Source organism: Pseudopodoces humilis, chromosome 16 (assembly GCF_049639895.1).
Source record: "Pseudopodoces humilis isolate 2021_Gansu_Grassland_sample_001 chromosome 16, ASM4963989v1, whole genome shotgun sequence".
NCBI lineage: Eukaryota > Metazoa > Chordata > Aves > Passeriformes > Paridae > Pseudopodoces > Pseudopodoces humilis.
In genome coordinates, this window is record NC_142215.1 from 17027032 (window position 1) to 17050735 (window position 23704).

Here is a 23704-nt window from a genome sequence, read left to right on the forward strand (position 1 = left end):
AGAGCCAGACACCATAGATAAGAGCCTATTTTCTGTGCCTCTGAACCCAACAATCTACAGCTTACTTATTTTTAGACCTCATCTTCTCATAGTATAAATTGTCATGTCTTCCTTAGAACTAGTAGAACTATAGCTGTTCATATAGGTAAGAACTAGCTCAAATGCTTAGACTTATTATTGCTTTGAAATAGGCTGATGAAAAACCTTTCCAAGACATTTGGAATTTCAAGTTGAATTTATGGATAGGAATCCTATTTCCTGGTTCTAATTTATGTGGAATGCTAAATACTCTGTTTTGTTAGGAAAGGAAAAATGAAGTTTCTTCATCTTCTTTTTGTCTGACAGATGTAGTGGAAAGCTTTTGAATTTAGCACATACACAAAGGTCAGGGCATCAGAGTAAAACCCGCAGTTGTGCAAATGGCATGGCCTCTATAGCTTCAGGACATGGCCCTGTTGGGAGTTCAGTCCAGACCTAAATGAGAATATATTCCTTTGAATTCACTCATTCTTCTTCTGGACATTTGGAAAAAATACCATGGTCCTCTATCCCTGGAGACGAAGGTCCTTTAAGAATCTCTAATGACCAAACATCAGCTCGGTCCATCTGCCTGACTAAGTCAATCTTAATAGACCTGCATTGTCTTCAGAGAGCTGACACAGTTTGATTACTTTTCTATTGACAGCTGTGGCTTTATTAATGCTTTTTGTTCAAGAAAAGAGAAATTGCTGGATTCCTGAAAGCCTCTATGAAAATCCCTGGTTTTAAATGTCATGGTAACCCCTTAATGAAAAAGAAACAACTCTTCTGCACTAGTAATTATAGGGAGCATTTCCAATTTAACAACCAAACTTCAACAATGTCACAGCCATATTTGAAATAGCAAAGCAAGGCTGTGATACCCAGACCATCGCTCTCACTTTTCTGGCATTGTTCAGATTTTTGTAGTGACCACATGGGGAAACTACCAGACATAGCTCAAAGGAAAGGTTGGGTTTTAAGAGATGCTTTATCAACACCTCTACCTTTTGCCTGACTGAAGTACACATCTGGAGACATCTAATAAATACATCCTGTGAGCTATTTCCTTAAAAGTCTCTGATAGGGGAACAGGAACTTTGTTCCTGACTGTTGGACATACCTATGAAGGACTCTTTGTCTTGGAGCTGGCTTATCTCCCAGAGATTTGTGTAGACCAGTGTATCCCCACCTCAGGAGCCTAGGAAGCTCCTGCCTCAGATCCCCTACTCCCTTGGCTTAGTCCTTGTCTTAGATTGCCATTGAGCAAGTGCAGTAACTCAGCTGCTTCAAGAGATGTTCGTTATCTTGTCTGAAGTGAAGGTATTGTGCTGAAGGGAAACACCCTCAAAAATAGTCAAGTCAATCTGAATAGCTTCTTTCAGCTAAAGGAAAGGAAAACTGTGGAAAGCAAAAAGGATGCTAACGTCTTATTTGCTAGTTTGTCAAAAACCTATTGGGACTTTCTGGGACCTTTTTCATTCAGACAGCCATCCTTGGCTAAGAGTTCCACAAAAAAATCTGTTAAAACATGTGTAATGCTCTTCACAGAGGATGACTTTCACCCCAGGCCATGGATTCTGAAATCAATAAAACCTTGGTTTAGTTTTTTCTTTCTGAAGTACATTGTGTTGCCCAATAAAACAGAAAGCTCTGTTTAATCATGTGAATAGATTTTTTTCTTCCTTTTCATACAATACTGTATTTTAAAATTGGCAGATTGTTAATGCTGCTTCTAAGCTGTCACTTTCTGCCATGTTGCTTTGTCTGAACCAGAGGGGTTTCAGGATTGATGATTCCCTTTCAGCTGGCAAGCCACAGGCAGAATCTGACTTTCAGGAGGCAGGAACTGTTCAAGGCAGCTGGTAGTAACTGGGCAGTTTGGACAGAAGGTAATGTCACTTATGTTCCTCACACTCTCAGTTAATGCTCAAATTTGCTATGTTACAAATGCTGAAATGTGAAAATGTAAAAGGTCCAGCTACTGAAAATCTGTATTGGATGTTGATTATTCAGTGTGGCACTTTTACAAAATTATTTAACAGTTTGTAAATTGTTTTCCAAAACTAATTTATACTTTATACTTTTATACTTGTTTTCCAAAACTAATTTATTGTTTTCTAAACTAATTTATATTACAGACAGAATATTAGTCTGAGGCAGAGTGATCTTGATTTTCCTCTTTCCTGATATTTGTGGCTTTATTCTGGTACTGGTCCAGGAAAACACACCCATGAGCACCTCTAGAGCACAGTTCATGGTGATTTTGTTACTACATTGCTACCACTCATTGCTGGATCAGGATCAAATTGTTCCGCAGTCTACAGAATTAATGCCCAAGGGAAACGACAGTCAAATTCCCTTTATTTTCAGAGTCAGATAAGCAAATTTTACTTTGGTTAAGGAAACAATTCTCAATTTTATTTTCTCCTTGTAGCACATCAGAAGATGGAGCAGGTGGCCAGCTTAAAGCCTGACTGGGGAAGAACAGAGATCAATTAGCTCCCCATGAAAGGGAATATTACAGGGAAGGAATGAGGATAATCATATCTATTTTTCTTAATGAACATAAAACTGGCAAACACTTTACTGTTTGTCCCTAACAATGTAAGAATTAATTTACTTTCCTATTAATTAGGTCTCAAAAACCAAAAGGGTAACTTGGCATTGGAAATCCCTCTAGCATTTCAGCTTGGGAATAGTCAGTATTCTTTCAATTTAAGACTGCGGTAGAATATACTGCAGAAATGCTGTTGATGTTGCACACATTCATATTACATTTCACCTATTGTCATGCTAGAGGCCCATTGTAAATTAATTTGGAATATAGTTTTACAATGGCACTTTGCCTTCCAGTTGTATAATTTATTCATGTCAGAAATAATTTATTATATTCTCCCTTAAACAAATCTTTTCCCTTTTATTTTTTTCCTAGGGTACCACCTTAGTAAATAAAATCCATTGTTTACACTGAGCCTTGTGTGACTTCACAGTGGTCAGTCACTAACCTCAAGGGGATAGTTTTGGCCGTATTACTGGTCACTTATTTGTATAGATGATGGAGTGCCCTGGTCCCATCTGTACATATATTACTTTCTTTTGTCTTAGAGGCACTGTTGGAAAGATTAATTAGGTCCATCTGTAGGAAAGGATCAGCCTTAGGGGATTCAGGTAAATAAAATAAATGCCAAGGGAAAAAGTGCTGAGGGACATGTTTTGAAAATCAAACTGTTTTTCATAACATTAATGGGGAAATTACATACAGGAGATTTAAAGAAAAGTAGAATTGTCATTTAGTCTGGGTTATTTCAGCATGACCTGATAAACATGTCCTATTGCTTCTGTCATATGAAAAAAGGTCTATGAAGAGGGTCCTTACTTACTATAAAGTCAAATCCATGAGCAACATTCTCAGCTAATACAAATCATTATAACCTTCTGATCTTCACTTTAGAACAGTAGAGACTTGAGTTGTGTCTGCCAATGATGTTATTTCTGTCCTTCAAGTGATCTGACATGCAGTAAATTGATCCTAATTCACATTGTCTTTATTTTTTTATTATAATGGTGCTATATACCTTATGGGTCTTACATCACACCTGTGTTTTCCTTTCCTTTAAGCTTCTTTCCGTATTTTCTTCCTTATCTTTCCTTCCCTTTCCTTCAAACAATTCAGCATGCAAATGAATCTCATAGCATTGAGCTAACTGATATGATCACAGATTGTAAAATAGAAACTCAGCTTTTACTAACTTTTATATCATTTATTAGTTTATATGAAATTAATTGGTGTAACTAGTGCATAAACCATGTTAAATTTTTTGCCATTCAAGTTACATCTCACTCTGTTGCCTTATCAGCCTAAGTGGGCATTTGTGTTCCACCATGCAGTGGAATTACAATCCACAATATTTTCATGAAACACCAAATGGAACAAAAAGACCATTTTTCTCACTGAGCTTTGGCTGTCTTAGGGACATAAATACTAGAGATATTTTGCTTTTAAATTTTTGTTGGAGCGAAGTTGGGTTCCTTTTGAGTTTGGGGTTTTATGATGACTTCTAAAAGCCAGAGAAACATGAAGGCTTATTTTTGAGAAAAAGAGAAAAAACATAAATTATTTAAAAGAAATGAGAAGCAGCATGCAGAAAGGATACAAAAATAAGTGTAACTCAAAGAGTAAAGGGGGAATGACTGCTGGTGATCAGTTCAACTACTGTGTGTACATGAAGAACTACGGGTGAGAGGGAAGCCACTGGCTCTGGAAATGCACATGCCTGTCTCCTGCCTGTGCTGGCAGCAGTGGACCCTCACTCCCTGAGGGAAGCAACTCCTTCTGGGGAACCTCGAGGTCTAATTCTGAATAGCTGCTAAGTCTGCATTGTGCAGTGCTGGAAGGAAACTGCCTCTCTGTATGAACAAGGTGTGAATCTGTACACATTGCCACAGAGAGGTAGTTAGACACCCTGGAGTGTAACTGGGTTTTTGTTTTAGGAGCTGTATTGTATAGGTGGAACATTGTCTCAATGGCATTTAGGTGAGATTATAACATAAATAAAAATGTAATTTAATATCTCTTTATTTAGGATAAATAGCTCAATGTGTTACCATTGCAGAATAGAGCCTTTATTGACTGAAGGCACTTCTTCCTTCCAGCTTGATGCACTTTCTTAAATGAAGGGTGTTTTGAAGTCTCCCTCTTGGTCCATGTGAAATAGGTCAATGGCCACAGGGCAACACCTAGAACATACATCCTCCATCCTAAAGACAGTCTCTTAGGTGACATCTGCTGGAATAGTTCTTGTTTTTGTCAGTGGGTCAGCAAACAAAAGAACTTAAATGGTCCTTTAAAGAATAAATTGTCCTTCCTTATAATCTTCTGAGCCAGTTTATTTTCTCATGTAGAGATAGGAGTTCCCGTCTGGTTTATGCTGCTCATACTCATTGTCATAGGTAGCTAAGGACCTTGTCCTGCAAAGACTGAGCCATAACATTTCTATTGGGTTCCAGGTGTACACATTCTGCAGGATTCTGGAAGCAAAGCTGGACCATGGTAGCATGTTTTCAGTAGTGCAGCTGGAAAGTTGAAACTGAGGGTCTGAGCAGGGCTTTTTCTTCATTGTTTTATACTATATACAGGATTGGTATGTGTTTGTTGGGCCTACAGCCTTACATTTGAAAATCTTAAATCTACTTACAAGAGGAAATTATGTGTGTCTGTCTTTTTTTTCACAAGTGTTTTTCTCTGAGGCGATTTGAAATTTTAAACAAAGTATTTCAGATGGAGACTTACTTATTGTCATTTACTAAAACAACTGAAGGATGCTTCATGCTCTGGTTTTTGTTTCTGGTTTGTGTTGATCTGTTTTTGTTTTTAGAGAAACCCTGTTATTGAAACCAGATATTCCTCTCTGAAATGTTAATTTCCTGCAAAAAACCTAGATTTTTCATCAAAATATTTCAGTTAAAGAGCTATTCCAGATCTCCAGAGTGTTCTTCTGAAAAGGCAGAAATAAAAACCAGTAGAAAAAGACTGACATTCAACAGACAAATACTTGGTTCTGCACTGTGGTTCTTACTCAGGTGAAGTTCTTCCTGGAATAAAAAATGAGAGCAAATTTCAGCATATATAGAATCCTGCCTAACATACTAAAGTAACTCCCAGAACTATTCATTTTCTAGGAGCAAACACATTTTATACATAACTCAAGTAACCTATGTGTTCATTTTACAGAATCTAACAAGTGAAGAATGGTTGTGAATGTACCATGAAGCTGGCTCAGCAAAGGCTTTCCTATAATTAAAATACATCTGGCTCTGTTCTGAGTGGGAAATCACAGATCTCTGAATGTTTTGAGTGTTTCCTTATGCACAACAGCAGCAGAAAAACTCCATATGCCTTAACCTGTCAAATTCTGTTCCACTTTATCATGTGGATAAATAGCTGCAATAAGGAACTTTAATTTAGCATCTTTGATCTGAAACTGAGGGATTCAAAGCAAAGACAATGGAAATGGTCATGAAAGGTATGAAAGGCTCAGAACAGCACTCAAATCTTTAGCATACTGGTGTTAATTTAGGTGTGAAATAGCTTGCTGTCTTTCTCCATAATAGCTTGTGACCTACACGGGCATTGTTCTTCCTGATGCCAGTTCTGCACCTACATCCTCCTGCTGCCAACGGTGCCACAGAGCACTGAGGTAATGTGTGGCTGAGGCCGGGGAATGCTTTAGGCATTTTGAATCTTTGTCCTTCACCCTTCTCCAAGGGGAGACTCAGCTCAGGGCAGTGACAGCTTACTTACAGCAGTTTCCTATCCTGGAAAGGGCTGTGCTCCCTGGCACCCCATGGACCTGCTGGCTGTCCCAGTGAGCAGTGTTGAGGGCAGATTGGCAGAGCCGTGCGTGCGGGGGGCTCGGTGTAAGGGGCTGCTGTGCCTCGGCCTTGCCGTGGTGGGGTCAGCCCAGCGTGAGCCTGGAGAGACTGCGCCTGCTTGGATCGCCCTCTGCCTTTCCTGCTTGCCTCTGAGGCTTTTCATCAAGTCCTCACTGTCCACCTCATTTGTGGGACAAGTGACAATCGGGCTCTCTTTCTTGAGCAGCCCCAGGAGGGGCAGCTGTGGAGCCTGCAAGGCAGGCGGCAAGCGGTGATAGATGGAGAGGGCAGGATGGATGGATGGATGGATGGATGGCCATGACTGGGAGGGGGACGGCTGTCTGGCGGAGTGGTGCTGACCCGGGGGAAGGGGTGGAGGGCCGGGTGGGTGTGCCCGGCTCTCCCTGCCGCTGCCGCCGCGGTCCGCCCCACTCACAAGGTGCCTGAGCCGGAGAGCGAGCAGCAGCGCCGCGTCCCCGTCGCCCTCCGCAGCGCCCGCCCCGCCATGCCCAACTTCGCCGGCACTTGGAAGATGAGGAGCAGCGAGAATTTCGACGAGCTGCTCAAGGCGCTGGGTGAGGCGCGGGGGAACCGGGCAGAGGGCTGTGTCCCGCGGGAGGGGACACGGCGTGGCAGCTGCAGCCGTGCTCCGGTGCCCGGTGTCTCCCGGGAGAGCTCCGAGCGTCGGCCGCGGGAACAGAGGTTTCCGCCGGTGCGGGGCATGGCTCAGAGTCCTACCCGGGGAGGGGCGGTCGAGGCACGGCACGGTTCCCACCCCACCTACGGGCTCCGGCGGTCCTGCCTGGGGAGCTGGGCTGCCGCCGGCCCGGCGTTCAGCCGCGGGGATCTCTGCGAGAGCCCCGTGTGCCGGCCGTGCGGAGCCTGCCGGAGCCCCGCAGCTCCCGAGCTCCGCAGCTGTGCCGTGGGGCTGCGCCCTGTGCCCCGGCCTCTCGCCCCGCTCCCCGATCTGCGTGATGCTGGCCGAGGTCAGCCGAGGGCACGGCTGGCGACTTCAAGCTCTGCTTCCTCCCCGCTTCGCCCAGGTGTCAATGCCATGCTCAGGAAAGTGGCGGTGGCAGCCGCCTCCAAACCCCACGTAGAGATCCGCCAGGACGGGGACCAGTTCTACATCAAAACTTCCACCACTGTCCGCACCACTGAGATCAACTTCAAAATCGGGGAGAGCTTTGAGGAGGAGACGGTGGATGGACGAAAGTGCAGGGTAGGAGGAGACTGGGGCACGTGCATGTGTGTCGGGCTATGTGTGTTACCAAGTTCTTTCTAGATGGGACAAACACATCTAGTGCCCATGTCCCCGGACAGCGGCATGGCTGCCCTCCACCCTCTTCTTAAGAGAAGTTCTCTTGGAGGTTCTTGATGATCACCGCTTCTCTTGTCCGTCTTTCGGGATAAAACTGAAATCTGATGACAGGTCCCAAAAGGAGAGTTCAGGTATCTGGTTTCCAGCCTGGCAGGGTTTAGTTCTGTTTTTGCTTCCCTCTCACCTGAAGACCTCAGCTGCAGTGAAAGCTCTCCCCAGCTTTTGTCCCTGACAGAAATATGGGAAATGGTGGAGCAAGAGAGACCTCAAGAGTCAGGATTTAGTGCATAAATCTGACCCAGCTTTTGTCCTAGATTGAATCAGGTGAGTTCTCAAGCAGGACCACAGACTGTTGGTGGTTTGGGTCTGAAATTGTGTTTCACACCCTTGCCAAGTGCATATGTCCAGTTTACTGATAGGCAGCTCTTTAAGTGTAAGACAGGCTTTCAGCAGATACTGAACCAGCCACAGTTACACCCTCTCCTTGAGCAGAAGAGCATTAGAGGGCATTCACTGGAGTGCTTTGGGCTTCATTCTGTGTGTGACACCCTGCTCCTGTACCTTTGTAACCACTTCTGTGGCCATAAAGGGGGATTTAAGTTGACAGCATCTGACAGCAGGTTCTTGCTGGTGTAGATATGTGGGATCTGAGCTTTAGGGACCTGGGCAGTGGTCATAGCTGCCTTTTGAAAACTGTTATTGAAGGCATGGGTTAATTATGCTTTCTTTGAGCAGTTTACTCATAATTATAAAGAAATATATATAAGCATATATAAAACTCTTATAAAAGAAATACAAATACAGATTATCGGAATGTAGTCTGAAATGAGGATCCAGTTTTAAAAGTATCCAGTGTTGGTGAAATAATCTGCTTTCCAAAATATGATCTCTCCTAATTCTTGGGTTGTTTTTTAAGACCATTTTTATCGTTAAGAATTCAGAGCTTACAGTCTTCAGTGCAATTGCTGTCAACATAGATTTATGAAAAAGGAAGCAGATTCTGGGAATCAGTGAATATTTAGGCCATCCACTTGCTCTCTAGGATGAGTTATCGTATATTTAACAGTTTGTCCAGGAAATGTTGCTGGCTTTGTTAATTTATCTTGTTTGGCAAAAGGGTATTCATACATAATGCATATATGATAAATGTGACCCGCTTTCTAGAGAAGGACTTATTTCTGCAGATGGAAAACCAATAATTATGGCTGTAAGCTATGAAAGTTGGAAAAAATTGAAAGAAATGGGTTTTGTGAAGTAGTAAATTTTTTCCATGTGTCGTGAAATTATTTATAGTCCACTCTCAGGAATAAGTTGTACTGCTGTGTGTGTATATAACCAAGATGTGGCCACAGAGCAGAAACTGACAGATAATAAAATAATACCCCAGAATGTAGTTTGCAGTATCTGGCAAAACTGCTGACTGGTAATATATTTTCATATACTTTATGGGGTGGAGGGTTTTATACTGCCAACTAATCCATTGTTTGTGCAAAGAGGGAATCATATGCGGTTGTACTTCAAGGCATAGCTTCTATAACTGCCATTTGAGATGCTTGTTGGCTTATAAAATCTATTGTTTTGAAAAATATTTAAAAATTTTAAATTTTAAATCAAAGTAAAGGGTTTTTTCCCCTTGGAAAATCTGAGAAGTGTTAACTTGAATTTAGGCATACATATGCACACACACAGACTAATAAATGCCTCCCCTGTGTAGTTATAAAGCAACTACTTGAACATTCTCTACAGGGTATCTTTATGCACAGCTGTTCAATTGCACTGTGGAGTAATAGTTCAGTGCTCGAGTGAAAAGCAACAGAGTCAGGGCTTGCCTGTTTGTGAAGGGTAAACAAAATCGTGTAGTTTGGGGTTCTTTTATTTTTCAGTGGTTTCATAGTCATTATTCAAATTCAAATGCTTTGAAAAATGCCCAAGGGTATTTTAATCTCCAGAGTCACAACCTTAAAAAAGTAATGCCACAAACATTTGAATTCTAACAATGTTTCTTTAATTTAGCTGTGATTTATTCTAGTTTGTTAGCTCAATGTGTTTACAGTTAGCTTGGCACAGTACCATAGAGCAGGAAAGATTGTAAGTGACAAATACTGCATTATTTATGACCACAACATGATATATATACAGTTGTTTATACTTTTAGGGGACTTTGTAGTGATAAATAACGTCAGATCAAATCATATGCGTATAAAGATGCTTGGAAATGCAGACACTACATTAGCATATTCCTAAATGACACTTTTCAACATCAAGCATTTGATGGAAACTGAGTGGCTTCACACTGAAAAGACATTTGCAATAACTTTGTTACTAATATATACCTCTTTCCAAAATTCCCCATCACACCGTAATTTTTGTTTCACCGCTTTTCCACTGGTGGTTTTTCCTTTGCCTTTACTTATCTATGTGTTGCTCATTTAGAGGAGCAATTATTCTCACTCCTGCTCATTGTTGTCTCTGTCTCGTGCTGCTGGGGACTATAATTAATGTATTTCCTAATGGTTTTCTTGCCTGCAGAGTTTGGCAACTTGGGAGAATGAAAACAAGATCTATTGCAAACAAACTCTTATTGAGGGAGATGGTCCCAAAACGTACTGGACTCGAGAATTAGCTAATGATGAGCTGATTTTGGTAAGAACCTTGAATTCACTCCATACATGCACCATATTAACAGGCTTCTTTGTTACCACATAGTACGAGTTATTGTTTTTCCTTACTTAAATCCAACTGGAAGATTACCATTTTCATAATCCTATGCCTTACAATTAATACGTTGCTTTTTTTCCTTTCTTTTAATTTTTTGTTTAAAAACATATGGAGATAAATGCATATTCTGACTTGCATTTGATTGTTAAAACTTTCACCATACTTGAACTGATAGAATAATCACAAGTTGGCCACTTCTGCTCTGTAAATTTACAACATCATCAAAGAATTTGCTTGATTTATTGCAGATTTTCTCTGGTGAAAGTGAGATCAAGGAATTTGACCTGATTTCTGGAGAATCTTCTTTTTAGGCATGTACATAATGTTGCTTCTTATCCATGGTCACATGGTATATAGCAGGAAAGATATGCATGTTGTTAGCATGCTTTAATCCCTTCTGTTTATGAAAAATAAAAAAAAAAATATTCTCCCATATCTCTGTCACATTCCCCAATTCCCTGACCACCTCTGAGTCAGATTCAGAATTGTCTTCATGAGTTTCTTAAAAATACAGAGATCTGTGCATTTGCTGTCAGCCAACATCCCTCCAGTGGTGTGTGACCTTCCATCTGGCAGCAGGCTGACTGTGGGCATTCTGAGCAGCACCTCTGCAATCTCCTGGCTGTGCCTGCCCTCAATCATGCACAGTTTGTTTATTCAGATTATACTTCTGTTAGAGCTCTCTTCGCTGCATCTTTCCTCAGTGGTCACTCCACATTAATTTGCCAGTATCCACACCTGAGTCAAGACACACCAGCACAGTTCAGCTCGAGTTCAGAATCATTTTATTGCACATGTTCTTGCTAGTGAATTCTGGATAAATAGTTGATTAGATTGTTACGCCTCATCAGTTTGGACGTGGAAGACAGGCTCCTGGAGTGGTGGGTAAGAAAACTCGAAGCAGGGAGGTTTTGTTTTGAACTGTCACACTAACTAAACCTCTGCACTTTAACAAACCAACAGACTCCCCAGTGTTTCTCTAAAGCAGATGGAGTTCTGTTTTTAAGATTGCATCTGAAACAAAAACCCAAACCTAACCAAGTACAAACAAAAAGCTTCTAAGGTGTTAATATTATCGCAGACACCTTGGAACTGTTCACCCACCCCTTATGAGGATGTGTGCTGTTAATGAAATCACACTGGTTTCTAATGAATGAATACTCCAATGCTGCATAATTTTTTTGACTCAAACACTGGAATTCTTTATATTATAACAAAACTTTAGGAGACAAAGTACTTTGCTCTCTGCTTTGCATCTTCAGGTGAAATGCACTGGACAAAATATATTCTCAACTACAACTTTTTGAGCTTTCTAACAATACATTTCTGTAGTTTTTTATTTAAGCAACAAGCTGATGAGGCAGCTGTTAAATAAAGTGCACTGCTCCAAGCAAAACAAGAAAGCTGCTCATAATACAATTGCCTCCTGCAAGCAGCAATGTGAACTTACCCTGCTGGGGAAGAATAATGAAGCTGGATAAGATACCAGAGGGATTCAAAGATTTAAAGCCACTAAACCTTTTTTCTTTTTTAATGCAGTCTGTTGAATTTTTCTGAATTAATTATTTTTCCAGTTAGGATACAAATTACAACAACTTGCTTCTTATTAAAACATTTCCATTTATAGGAACTCAGAACTTTCAATAAGTTGGTTTACTGGTAATTTCCTTGCCTTAAAATATATACATTTCTTTTAATTTGTGTATGTGTAGATTCAACTTCCAGTCATTACATATATAAAAGAACCTGAATAATATGCCTAAAATTTGTTATTGCAAATAGTTCTCTTAACACCACTGATCAAGCCACCTCTTAGAAGAACTTTCAGATTGTGGAACTAAACCACTGGAAAACCTTGAGTCTTTTGATGTAAATACAGCTTTCATTGAATCATTATTTGAGTGCTTTTTTAGCCCTGTCCAATTTATCAATTTCCCTCCTAAATTAAGAAAACCAGAATGGCATGTACTGTTTTGTTAGCAATCTAGCACCTGACATTATGGTGATTTAATCTCCCTACTCTTACCTAAAATGATCCTGATTTATATGCAAAGGCTTGGTTAATTCTTTTCTGGTTTCCATTTCCCCTTCTGGTCTCTGGCAAGCTGGAATTACATTCATTGGTTGCAATGTGTGATTTTACTGTGGCCATTATGAAAATTTGGTATTTGTTTCCAATGATCCAGATCATTCTTTCTGCGTTTTTTGCTATTCAATATGATATACAGTTTCATTCTCCTACCTCTTTGAGCATAGTGGCCTCTTTTGCTTTATTAATTATAATGACAGTAATTGGTCCTCAGGACAAACATTTTCAAGCCCTCATGACATTTGGTGGGACTAAATGTACGGATCTTTTAAATGCATGGGTTGATGTTCAAGGTCTGACAGTCCAAAGCTCAGCAATGAGGTGTTTCTGGGAGTAATGGTGTTGTGAGACCTCTGGTCCTTTGCAGAAGCCGAAATGGCCAAAATGAACCCTTCTGGGAGGCAACAAAAAGTTCTACTGTTTGGAGACAGAAGAGGATTAGCTACTTTTCTCTTGTCTGTGGTCCGTAATTTTAAAACCCTAGAACATTCCTTTAGAGAACTGGGCTTTAGAAGCTAAACTATTTGAAGTGATTGGCTGAGGTGTGTTCAGCAGCTATAAAAGGGAACAAGGTAGGAATAAGGACCCTTAGTGAGAAGACTCTTTTGATCTCTTGTCTCTCCACTGTCTTTGGGTTTTTCATCACTACAGTGAACAAAGATTCAATATTAGATTATTTTATTTTATGCTTGGGAAATTTTTTTGGGTCTGAGTTTGGAAACCCCCACTTACTTCTTCAAGATCACAATGAGAAGATGAGATCTCTGTCTTCTTTCTTCTTCCACCCTCGGAGCTCTCTTAGGGATCTTTAGGACCTGAAATTCATTCTCGTTCAGTTTTACTGCACTTATTGCTTCAAATATTTAACAATTCCCATCTTCACACTTCTCAAATCTCCCTGCTTACCTAACAAATCTTTTCTGTTCCTTCACTCTCCCTGATGTACTTCAGTAAGGCTCTGCTTCTGTTTCTCCATCCAAAGAAATCTTTCAAGAAGTCTTGAGATTTCTCATTCACTATTAGATGCATTTGCAGAAGAAATCAAGAAAAGTCATACCCAGTTTGAAAGAAGTTGCAAGAAGGGATGAAAACTGTGTTAGACTGAGGCATGAATTGAAGAAAAGCTTGGGGTAGGAGGCAGGGGGTAAGGAATTAGTTTTACTCTGTTGGCTGCATAAATGTTGGAGCTTTGCCAAATAATTTTGATCTAAAATGATGCATTGCTTAGGGGATCCATTTGATTATGGTATTTTCCTAGTGTAAGGATATCTTTTTCTCTCCAACATATCTTATTAAATAAAATTAATTTATTAGCCCATATAATAATAATAAAAAAAATCTGTGTTTACTTGCCATGACTACCACAGAGCTAAAATAGAAACCATATTACTCAATAATTTTCAATCTTTCTTGCATCCTGGCAGAAGAATTCGTTATGTTCTTCAAAGATATTTCCTTGGAGTAAAATGATGGTCTTCCAAGTCACATCATGTTCTCTGGTACACAGATGCAGAGAATATATTGTTTAGTTAGCAAAGGCTTTCTTTACCTTCAGTTGCCTTCAGTTCTCCTTAGCTCCTTGAAGCATAGAGAATAAACTGCTTTTATTAGTAGATAAATAATATTTGTCTCATACAATGACAGATGTAGGCCCAAAGTCCTGTTAGAAAAAGAATTCTTTCAGCCAAAGAAGGGAAGGAGGATCAAGTTCTGCTTTATAAAAAAGATGGTCTGAAAATTTGAACATTGATCTAAAACTAGAACACTGCAACTTCTTTTATCAGACAGAGCTGTTTATTCTAATCTTGCTGGGCTGCACTTGCTGGGATTTCAGCGCTGCATTTTTAGAATTATTGGACAATGTAGATAAAAATTACATGGAATGTACAAGCAAGGGAGGGTGGAAAGGGGAATTCCCCACCAAAGTCCACATTTATTTGTCTTGACTGTATCTTTATATTGTATTGTACTTTAGGATTGTAATGCATACACAGAGTCAGGATATCTGTATTTACAACTCTACATTCATAAACTATATTTGGATTAGCATTTGAGCAATCAAGATGAGAATATAACAGGAAAATATGTATTTCTTTTATGTGTTTGAAATTTATGATCTAGAATTAAGTGCCTTTTCTTCTCTTTATTATACTCACAATGCTTTTGTTGTTGCAGTGTGTTTTTGTCAGGGACATTAATGAGCTATCAATCACTTATGTAAGTCAGAAGAACAAAAGGTCTCTCTTTGCAAAGTTAAAAGATGCTGCTTACAAATATTGGCTATTCAAATGAGACACATTTATATTCGAATTAGCTTTAGCTACATTGCTGCTTTCATGGCTGCTCATGCTTCTATAGATTTAAGTTTAATCTATAACACACAAACATTTTAAAGTGGATGATTACTGGAGGAGGGCTTTAAAAACAGCCTCTGAGCACATTTTACACAGTTCACCTATCACACAGGGGTTCTCAGAATCAATTGTAGCAAGGGTCAAAGAGCAGAACATTGATGGGGGTTCAAGCATGGTTTCTATTCTACATTCCCTCCTCAGAAAAATCATGCCATAGCTGATTAAACCTGGTGAACTGTGGAGCCTAGATGAGTGAGTGAACATTTTAAAAATGATTTTGCTGGCTTCTGAAATTAAACAGTAGGTGAGAAGGGTCAATGCAGATTTGGAAAGAGATTTTGTGGCAGAATGCTGAAATGCATGATGTGCCTAAGCCTTGTATCAAACAGTGTCAAACTACCTAAGTGTTTAACTTTTCTATAACTTCTGGAGAATGATCTTATATAAAATTGATTATCAAAAGAAGGGTCGAGTCATATCAGGCTCAGATTGAGGGGGCTGCTGCTGTCTTCATTACAGCAGCCTTGACAGAAGTTCAGAAGCCTGTAATAATGCATGCGTGTGTGTTGCATGGACCTAATGCTTTAATTTACTCTTTGCCATGAGCAGATTTACAAGGGAGCTTAGGGATCTACAGCCCCTGCTCGCTACTACAGCCTTGTCTGGATCACATCCCAAACAAAGAAAGAAGCCAAAGCCATTTGCATTTTGGCTGCACCCAATCCTGAATGCAGCCTTTTGTAATATCACTTGTAGCTTAGATGTCCTCTGTGCACTTGGCTTTCAGCTATAACTGAGAGATACCACTGTCTCAGATCTCTGCCATTCGTTTGCTGCTTGACTTGGAGGAAATTGTGTCATATAGCAGTGCTCAAACACAAATACTGACATTTAGGCTCCTTGAGAAATCACCTAATTTTGCATGGTGCTGTCAATTGATATCCTGAGAAGCATGAGATTGTGTATTGGGTGATTTGCTATTAATAGCCAAGTTTGAGAGGGAGGCTGCACATTCAGTGACTATGGCCTTGTAAGGATCAACTTCTTTCCTAAAATATTATGGGAGTCGTGAGGAGAATGGAAATAGGCAACATGCCTTCGTTGTGAGGGTTTATATCTTTACTCTAGATAAATAGATGGAAATTTGCATGTGGACAAAGCCTTTATTGAGGATTCATTTAAGTAATACCTTCTTTTCTCCATCAGTTTGCTGATGGATTCTGTCTTCTTTTGTAGTTGCCTCTGCATTTTGATTAGTCATGAGCAGCTAAAGGGATTTTTGCATACACTGGCAGAAGTGATCTTTCCCAGGTGATTGTTTCAATGACACTCTTCCTCATTATACTGTGTGCTCTACTTACCACAAAGGCTCCTCAGCAAATGTTTATAAAGAAGGCCTTCAAAAAGCAGATTTGCTCCTACAGAAATATATTACTGCCCTGTAATTCTCTTTTAATCTCTCATGATGTCAGTGGTCATCAGATTTTGAGTGAACTGAGAGAGGTCAATTTATTGGATTATCCCCCTGCAAAGGGCTTTGTTTGCAGTGTGCCTTTGGACTCTTAGCTACAGATTATGACAAGCTAAGAGAAGAAAACAATTCTTTAATTTGCAGTCGTTGCACATTTAAAATCCTATTTTAGATTTAGATAGAAGCCTTGCCTTGTAGCATTTTATGAGATAAATGGGATCTTTCCAAGACAATGAGAAGGTGGTGTTTGGAAATCCTGCATCTTTTTATTACATCTGAATTACATTTTGGTAGTATTGCACCTTTTTTGAATTACTCTGATGGAACTTCACCACCAAATTGCTCTTTCTCTTTTCATTTGGAAGTTCTACTGCTTTGGGTCATGGAAATCTTTAAAGTCTGATTATTGGAATAGGAACTATCACCACTTTTGAGTCTAGAATTAGAACCACAGACACTAAACTGCATTATCCTATCACCAAATAGAAGTATTTAAGTGTGAAGAACAGAGGAATAACACCCTTTGGATTTGGATCCTCCCCTTGCCTTGGGCCCAGCTGTACATTAGACATTTCTGTGAGTTACCACAGGAAAAGAATGCAGCAAGTTTGAACATGTTCCTCCTTGCTTTCTTTAGTAACACTGAGTGGAGTTTTATTAACAAATGATAGTCACAGTAAGATAGGAACACACCTTTTGTTCAAGTCCACATTTAAACTTGTACATAACTGTGACAATAAAGCCCTTTATTTATGTGCTTCATTTACATTGTTAATCATCTGAATGTGTATTAGGAATGAAATCTAAGTGCTAAAAAATGCAGCTTATTCTTGAAACAGGACAGAAGCCACATGAAGGTGGGTCTTCAAGGAAAGGATGTCGGTTGTTTTAGAAGTGCCCAGTGGTTACATGGTGCTCCAGAATAATTGTAATTGTGCTTTGCTTGATTTCTATCTCTTTGCAGTCTAGATTTAAAGACATTATTGTGTTAAATAATAGTGGTTTTCCAGACTGTGAGACTGGTGTGTTGAGGAGTCCTTGTATGTAGCAATTGATTTTTTTAAATTTGGGTTCCCTGAATATGTCCATATTTTCTGCACATGATTTTTGTCCAGAGTAACTTGAATGTAGTCCTTTGCCTGAAATTTTCAGAAGTCCAGAAGTCTAGCTGGAGCTGGATGTTGGAAGTACAAAATGAAGATCCTGTGTCCTGTGTCACAAACACGCTGAGCTGTGACTCTGCGAGTGCACAGCAGTCGATCTGTATGCTGCCACTCACCCATACTACTGAGCTTTCCCAGAAAGTCTTATGTCATTTTTCTTCCTCCACAAATGTTAATCTTTATTTCCACACTCCCTCCTGTGACTCTTCCAGGGAAGCTGCCAGTCAGACTACACTGATGTCTTAGGAGCAAGCTCTGCCCAGGAGCACAGTCTTAGAACTGGACACTGCAATTTCAGACCCTCAGATCTGCAGTGGCTCCCTTGCAGTATGAATCACATCTATTTCAATCTACTCTTCCCTGCAGTGTTCCTTCTCAACAGAACTGATGATCTGTTCTGAGAATAACTGCTGTTGCACAGCTTTAGAGGAAAGAGTTTCTCTCTTAACTTCCCTGAAAGAGCAGACATAAATTAGTCAGGGAGGTTTATATGAGTTTTGGCAAACTGCTGCTGCAGCCTTTCTCATTAGAACTGGCTGATGTGGCACCCACTCCCATCTCACGGGGTGGCTGCATGGCTGTGCAGCTCCAGACTGGGGCTGTGCCAGCTCTGGGAGAACATTACACAGGAACTGTTCTACTGCTGTTTATCATTTGTGTTGAAGTAGCAGCAGGGGACCCAAACCTCCCTGTGCTTAGCAGTGCCTGAATGTGAAAGACAATCACTGCTGCAAGGGTCTTACAGTCTCCACAGAAAACCTTGAGCCCTGGATGGTCTTGACTCTTACCTCCTCTCTCTGGCAAAGCTCCTGCTGAAATAATTTTGCCTTTGTGGATAATTTGGAAATTTTGAAGGAAGCCATAATAAGGGTATTTGCAGCTGGTGCTGTGGACATTAGAGAACTATCCATATCATTAATGTTCATTTTCAGATGTATTCATGTATAATCTAAAAATATATATTAAGCACTGATATGATATTGATATGCATAAAAACAAAGTCTGTATCTCCAAAATACTAGCAGACTTGTGTCCGAAACAAAGTGAACAAAATATAAACCAGAGTTTTAAAGCTAAGTCTTTTCAAAGTATTGGCCAAAACATGTGTAGAAAGCATTAAAACAAATAGCCCAGCTGAATTTTCATAATGCACTGGGGTAGCTCTTAATGCATGCTTTTCAGTGAGACCTTGGCAGTGACTGCAGCCAGACATCCCACCTCAGAGCTTGTTAGTGCTGAGCTCAAAACCTTCTGTCAGCATAGCTGAATGTGAAGTTTTTTGCAGTCTCTATTTCCTCACTCTTGCCCCTATTGTTTCCTTCATGCTTAATTGCTTAAATTTTAGCCTGCCAGACCTGAAATTGCATACAAACACTTTGGGATTCAGTTGGCTTTCTCAGGCAGTCCTACAATCACTGTCCTGCCTACATGTCCTGATAATCTGTAGGGCATTCCAGGTCCTTATCATGGATAACAAACTCACTGGTTAAGGGCACAGTGTCCTCCTGAAGGAAGGTTGTCAGTGACACTGCCCACTCTCCAGAAGACAGTGCTTGGTGTCCCAGCATGGGCTGTCAGCTGCTTGCAGCAACATTATGTTTACAGGTGTACATTCTCCTGGTCTTCATCTTTCCTCCACTGACTTCATTTGCCTGCTTGGATTTATATCTGCAAATATCAAAGAATACCTTTGGAATGTGCCATCTGAATTTCACCCTCAGCATTTCTAGTTCAAAGTGCTGCAACTGATTCTAAATATAACCGCAGTACATTCCAAATTCACTTTATTTTCTCATGTTTATTTATCAATTCATGACAAGAAACTACAGAAAAAGAGAATTTATGCATCATTTATCATTCTGACAAAATCCATCCTGCCATGAAAAACAGGTCATTTACATTGCATTCCTCTTTCAAAATTACTTTTTTCTTTACTCTCATCTGTCAAAAGACATAAGAAAAAGTATTTCTGCTATAGAACTAGTTACTTTAGTAAAAATAACACTTTGAAATTATGTTGTTTGCTGGTTCTATGTCTTCTGATTGATTTTTATTTATTTTCCAGACCTTTGGTGCTGATGATGTTGTGTGCACGAGAATTTATGTAAGAGAGTAAAAACATCAATTTACTTGTCATCTGGGATGAAGTGTGAAAACCCCCAGTATAAGGAGTATCTGTGTGTGCTATTACTAATGCGGTATTGTATGTGACCATGTGTGTTATATCTTGTGTGTTTTGCTTTCAGTTTTCATTTCAGACACTATCCCTTCCCACTTTGAATGCCATCAATTTTCATGTCTGCTTTGTATTTTGTAGTTGTCACTTGCTATGGTTTCCTCAGTTATTAAACTTATTGGGCATAACTCACAGCTGTTTGGGGGTGTTTTTAATTGAAAAGCCAGCAGTGCTTTGGTTAGGACTGAAACACTTTTTCCCCTCTGCTGAAGTCAGTGTGAAGTTTCCTTGCTGTTGGCAGATCCTGAACTGTCAGGGAACACCTCCTAGGGCAACACAAAGGGATGGAGAGCAAGCGGATGGCAAGGCCTTTCACAGAGCTGCAGGCTGCTCTCTTGATCCCAGAGCTATGCTTCTTTCCTTCTTTCTGTCCTCTCTCCTTCTTTCTCCTCTCTCTCTATTGTTCTCTCTTCCTCCCTGTTAAGGAATAATTAGTTATACTGTGATTGCTGGGACTGTGATTCAGCTGAACCAGACAAAACAAGGTGAGATCTCTTCCCTTTCCTGCTGTGTCTCTGAAGAATGCCCAAACTTCCCCGTTGAGACACACAGTATCCAAATACAAAACCCAGCTGCATCTACAGGACAAATAACATTGTGATCATGACTAACACTTATTGTCATCACACCCAAGCACCTCAGGCCTGATCAGAGAGCCAGAAGAAACTGACAGACTTTACTTATTTTGGCCATAAAAAAAAAAAAAAAAAAAAGAAGCTGAGAAATGCTGATTTTCTCCTACCTTCTCACCTGTGATGAGAATTCCCAATGGCTTCACTCCCCCTCCATGTAACAACTCTCACTTCTGGTGATTTGACCTTTCATTCTTTGAGCAACTAAGTGTTTCACAAACCAGGGCAATAGCTCAAAAATGAAAGAAACACCAAATTTAATGTATTTATTCTGGCTCAGAGTTCTGGCTGCAGCACTATCAAGTATGAGATTCAAGCTGAACAGACATTCCACTAATGCACCAGATAGTCTTCAGTTCTTCAGCCTCAGAAGTGTCTGGAGATTGAGACTAGGAGCACTACTTATTTCACTACAATATCCAATCTTATCTGACCAGATTTTATCTTTGTAAGAATAATTTTTCTGCTTCATGTCACACAATAATGTAAGATTTTTAAGAAGTTCAGTGTTAGCAGAATATATGCCTTGTTCAGTAGATTTTGCTCACTACTCACAAAAGAAAAATAGGACCAAAACTTACTCATCTTGAGACATCCATGACAAATTACTCTGTCTCTTCATCCCTCACATAGCTATGCAGAGAAATCCCCTTTGATAGGACTGCCAAACTGCCATGGAGAACTCGGCCAGCTGTTCTATTTATTGCAGTGTGGCCTACAGAGGCACAAGAGGAGAGAAACACACAGGGTTTGTAAGCTCTGACAGATCATGCTTACTTTCTCTGCCATCAGCACTCAAAATACCATATTGCAGCTGAAAAGAGGGTTCTTTTCTTCCACACTCTAACCTTAAGCCAAATCCTGCTTCCAAGACCTTGGTTCTATTGGTATCAATTAAATACAGTACATGCTGTCCCAGACTGAGGCAGGGGCTGAAATTAGTTCAGTGAGGTTTGGGTATAGCTGAAGCTAACCCCCACTAAGAACAAAACCAATAGGGAGGATGATAGGGATCTATCTTTATTTTCTATCTTCTTTTAAGATTCAAATTAAAATAGTTGGGTGTTTTGTTATAAACAAGTTCCACTTCAAAGTATCTGGATCTGCTTGTGCAATCAGCTGTCCCAAAGGGACTCCACAAAAAAGTGCCAGTCTTTGAGCTCACTCAGAGCTGCTCAGGGATGCAGACAAAACTGTCTTGCCACATAAAGGCTGAGCAGCCAATAACACTGTGTTGCAGGACATGTCTGCACAACTCATATCCCAGAGCACCAGGAGCCCAACAGCACCACAAAGGCTTTGCCTCCACCTCCAAGAAGCCAAGAAAAGATGCCGCTCTTAGCAATTACCTTTTCCACCAGTGTCTAAAACTGCCCTGATGCACAGCTTGTGAGGGTTCAGTCAGCTATTGGCATGAGCCTCACACTGTCTAAAGCCAGTGAGTGCATTTAATGGAAGCAGGGATTTCTGTGTTTCATTTCTAGGAAGGTTCAAGCTAAGCTGTTGTGCTGCTCAAGCAAATGTCCTTCAGAAAACTTCCCCATCAACTGGAAAATACCGAGTCAGGTTTCCATCCAGTTGGCAGCTACTATCCAAGTAGTAAAGCGTGAGCTATGTAACGAGCTTGTAGGAGTTATGATTAAAAACAGGCTCTGGAGATATGAGCTACCCTGAATAACTGGGAACTTTCTTCTTCCATGCTTGAAGCTGTTCCCCTAAACTTCGTTTGCAGTCTGGCATGACAGAAGTTCCTTTCTTTAATAATTTCAGTGTGGAACTTCACCATTTGATTTACTTTTGTGAAGTTACGATAAACTTACTGGTGCATGGGTAAATTCCTATGAACAGAGACAAGAACTGGTCCAGGGTGTTAGTTTTATGGCTCATTGTTGAAAGTGCAAAGGCCAAATTGCATTTTGTGAGTCCTCTTAGATTTAAAAGCCTTCAAATCTAGGCACTCAAGGATTTGGTGTGAATTTATTGGCCAAAAGTTTTGCAGTTGTCTCCTGCTTTTTTTTTAATTGCTGACATTTAGCTCCTTTGGGAACATGGAAGTTGAATAATGGCCAACAGAGTGAGTTTTATCCACTTTTTGTGTAAAAAGTCATGAATTCACACCCACGCCCGCACCCCTAGATGAGGTGGCAGAAGCAGAGTAAAGTTACTGTAGCTTGCATCCACAAAAATGAAGTCTCATGATATCTGAGTGTTATATGGTTACTGAGCAGAACAGGATCCTGAAAGTTTCTCAGCACACAGGAGGGAGGGACTTTTATAGGCAAAGGTGCCAGGACAATGGAACACCTAAGGGTTACATAAGTGGTTTGTTGATTATTTGATAGCATGTGGATGTCTGAAAAGGGCCCCAAGGATTTCACAGATATTGCCTTCCAGATTCAAGTCAGAGAGATGCTGTCTATGGCTCTAGGCAATCAGGGACAGAGCCCAGCTCACATTTACACGTATCAGTGGGCAAGCAGAAACTTCCCTTCATACTGCTGTGCTCTAAGCAGCACTTTGTCACTGGAAACACTCTGAGGTGTCAAGCACTGACTGGTGACAAACATGGCCGACCACTGTCAGGATGGCTGTGGATTGACCACTGGATGCAATAGCACCATCCCCTCATCTGCTGTCTTGCACATGTCTGTGCCCTACAAGCCAGACTGCTGAGCTCTGCAGTGCTCCATGCTGATGGCCAAAGGACTTTCTGACCACAGAAACCAATGCATGAGGGAACCTTCCTTGTGAGTGTATTACATACTACTGTTTATGTTTGAGAGCATTTATCCACACAAAGGCAGCAGAATGCAGCCAGCTGAGGTGAGAAGTCTTCCTCCTTGGAGTTTTAAGGCTTTGAATGGATAAGCCTTTGAATGAAAGTCCTTGAATGGATACAGTACAAGTTAGTATTTGGTATTATGCCTAAACATAACTTTCTACAGCTATTTTAGACATCCTCTGTATCTAACACATCTGTACAAACCAGAATCTTCAGGGGAGTCGTACCTTCTTTTGGAAGGGCAGCAGCAGACCAGGGACAAAGCCTGAGTGCATCACAACTGGGATGGCTGTGACTGAGCAAGTGACTGCCAGCATCTGTGCCTGCAGGCTTGGGACTGAGCACTTCACCTTCGATGCTGATAAACAACTACTACAGTGAGACAAAGAGAGGGTTATTTGGGTATCTGCAGCAACTAGGTACATGGGTAATGTTTCACAAGACTTGCTGACATGAGAGGAACAGTAGGATCCAGTGGCCATGTTCTCTGCCCTAAAGCACAGAGTTAATTTCAGTCTTTTCTTTTGATTTTCCATCATTTATTC

The 23704-nt window shown here is 40.5% G+C and overlaps 1 protein-coding gene across 1 annotated transcript; it reads left to right on the plus strand.

Annotated features, from left to right (window-relative positions):
• The first annotated feature begins 6842 nt into the window (after window positions 1-6842).
• Window positions 6843-19879, plus strand: CRABP1 (cellular retinoic acid binding protein 1). The gene is made up of 4 exons (XM_005521407.3): window positions 6843-6968; window positions 7437-7615; window positions 10244-10357; window positions 19575-19879. Exons 1-4 carry the CDS (start codon window positions 6899-6901, stop codon window positions 19623-19625), a joined length of 414 nt encoding a protein of 137 aa, XP_005521464.1. The 5' UTR covers window positions 6843-6898; the 3' UTR covers window positions 19626-19879.
• Window positions 19880-23704: the final 3825 nt, after the last annotated feature.

Bases quoted from the DNA above. Each gene is read 5' to 3' on its own strand.
- CRABP1 (XM_005521407.3), top strand. From the start codon at position 6,899: ATGCCCAACTTCGCCGGCACTTGGAAGATGAGGAGCAGCGAGAATTTC. The intron at 6,969-7,436 runs GTGAGGCGCGGG...CGCTTCGCCCAG, and splicing joins CGAGCTGCTCAAGGCGCTGG to GTGTCAATGCCATGCTCAGG. The intron at 10,358-19,574 runs GTAAGAACCTTG...TTTATTTTCCAG, and splicing joins CTAATGATGAGCTGATTTTG to ACCTTTGGTGCTGATGATGT.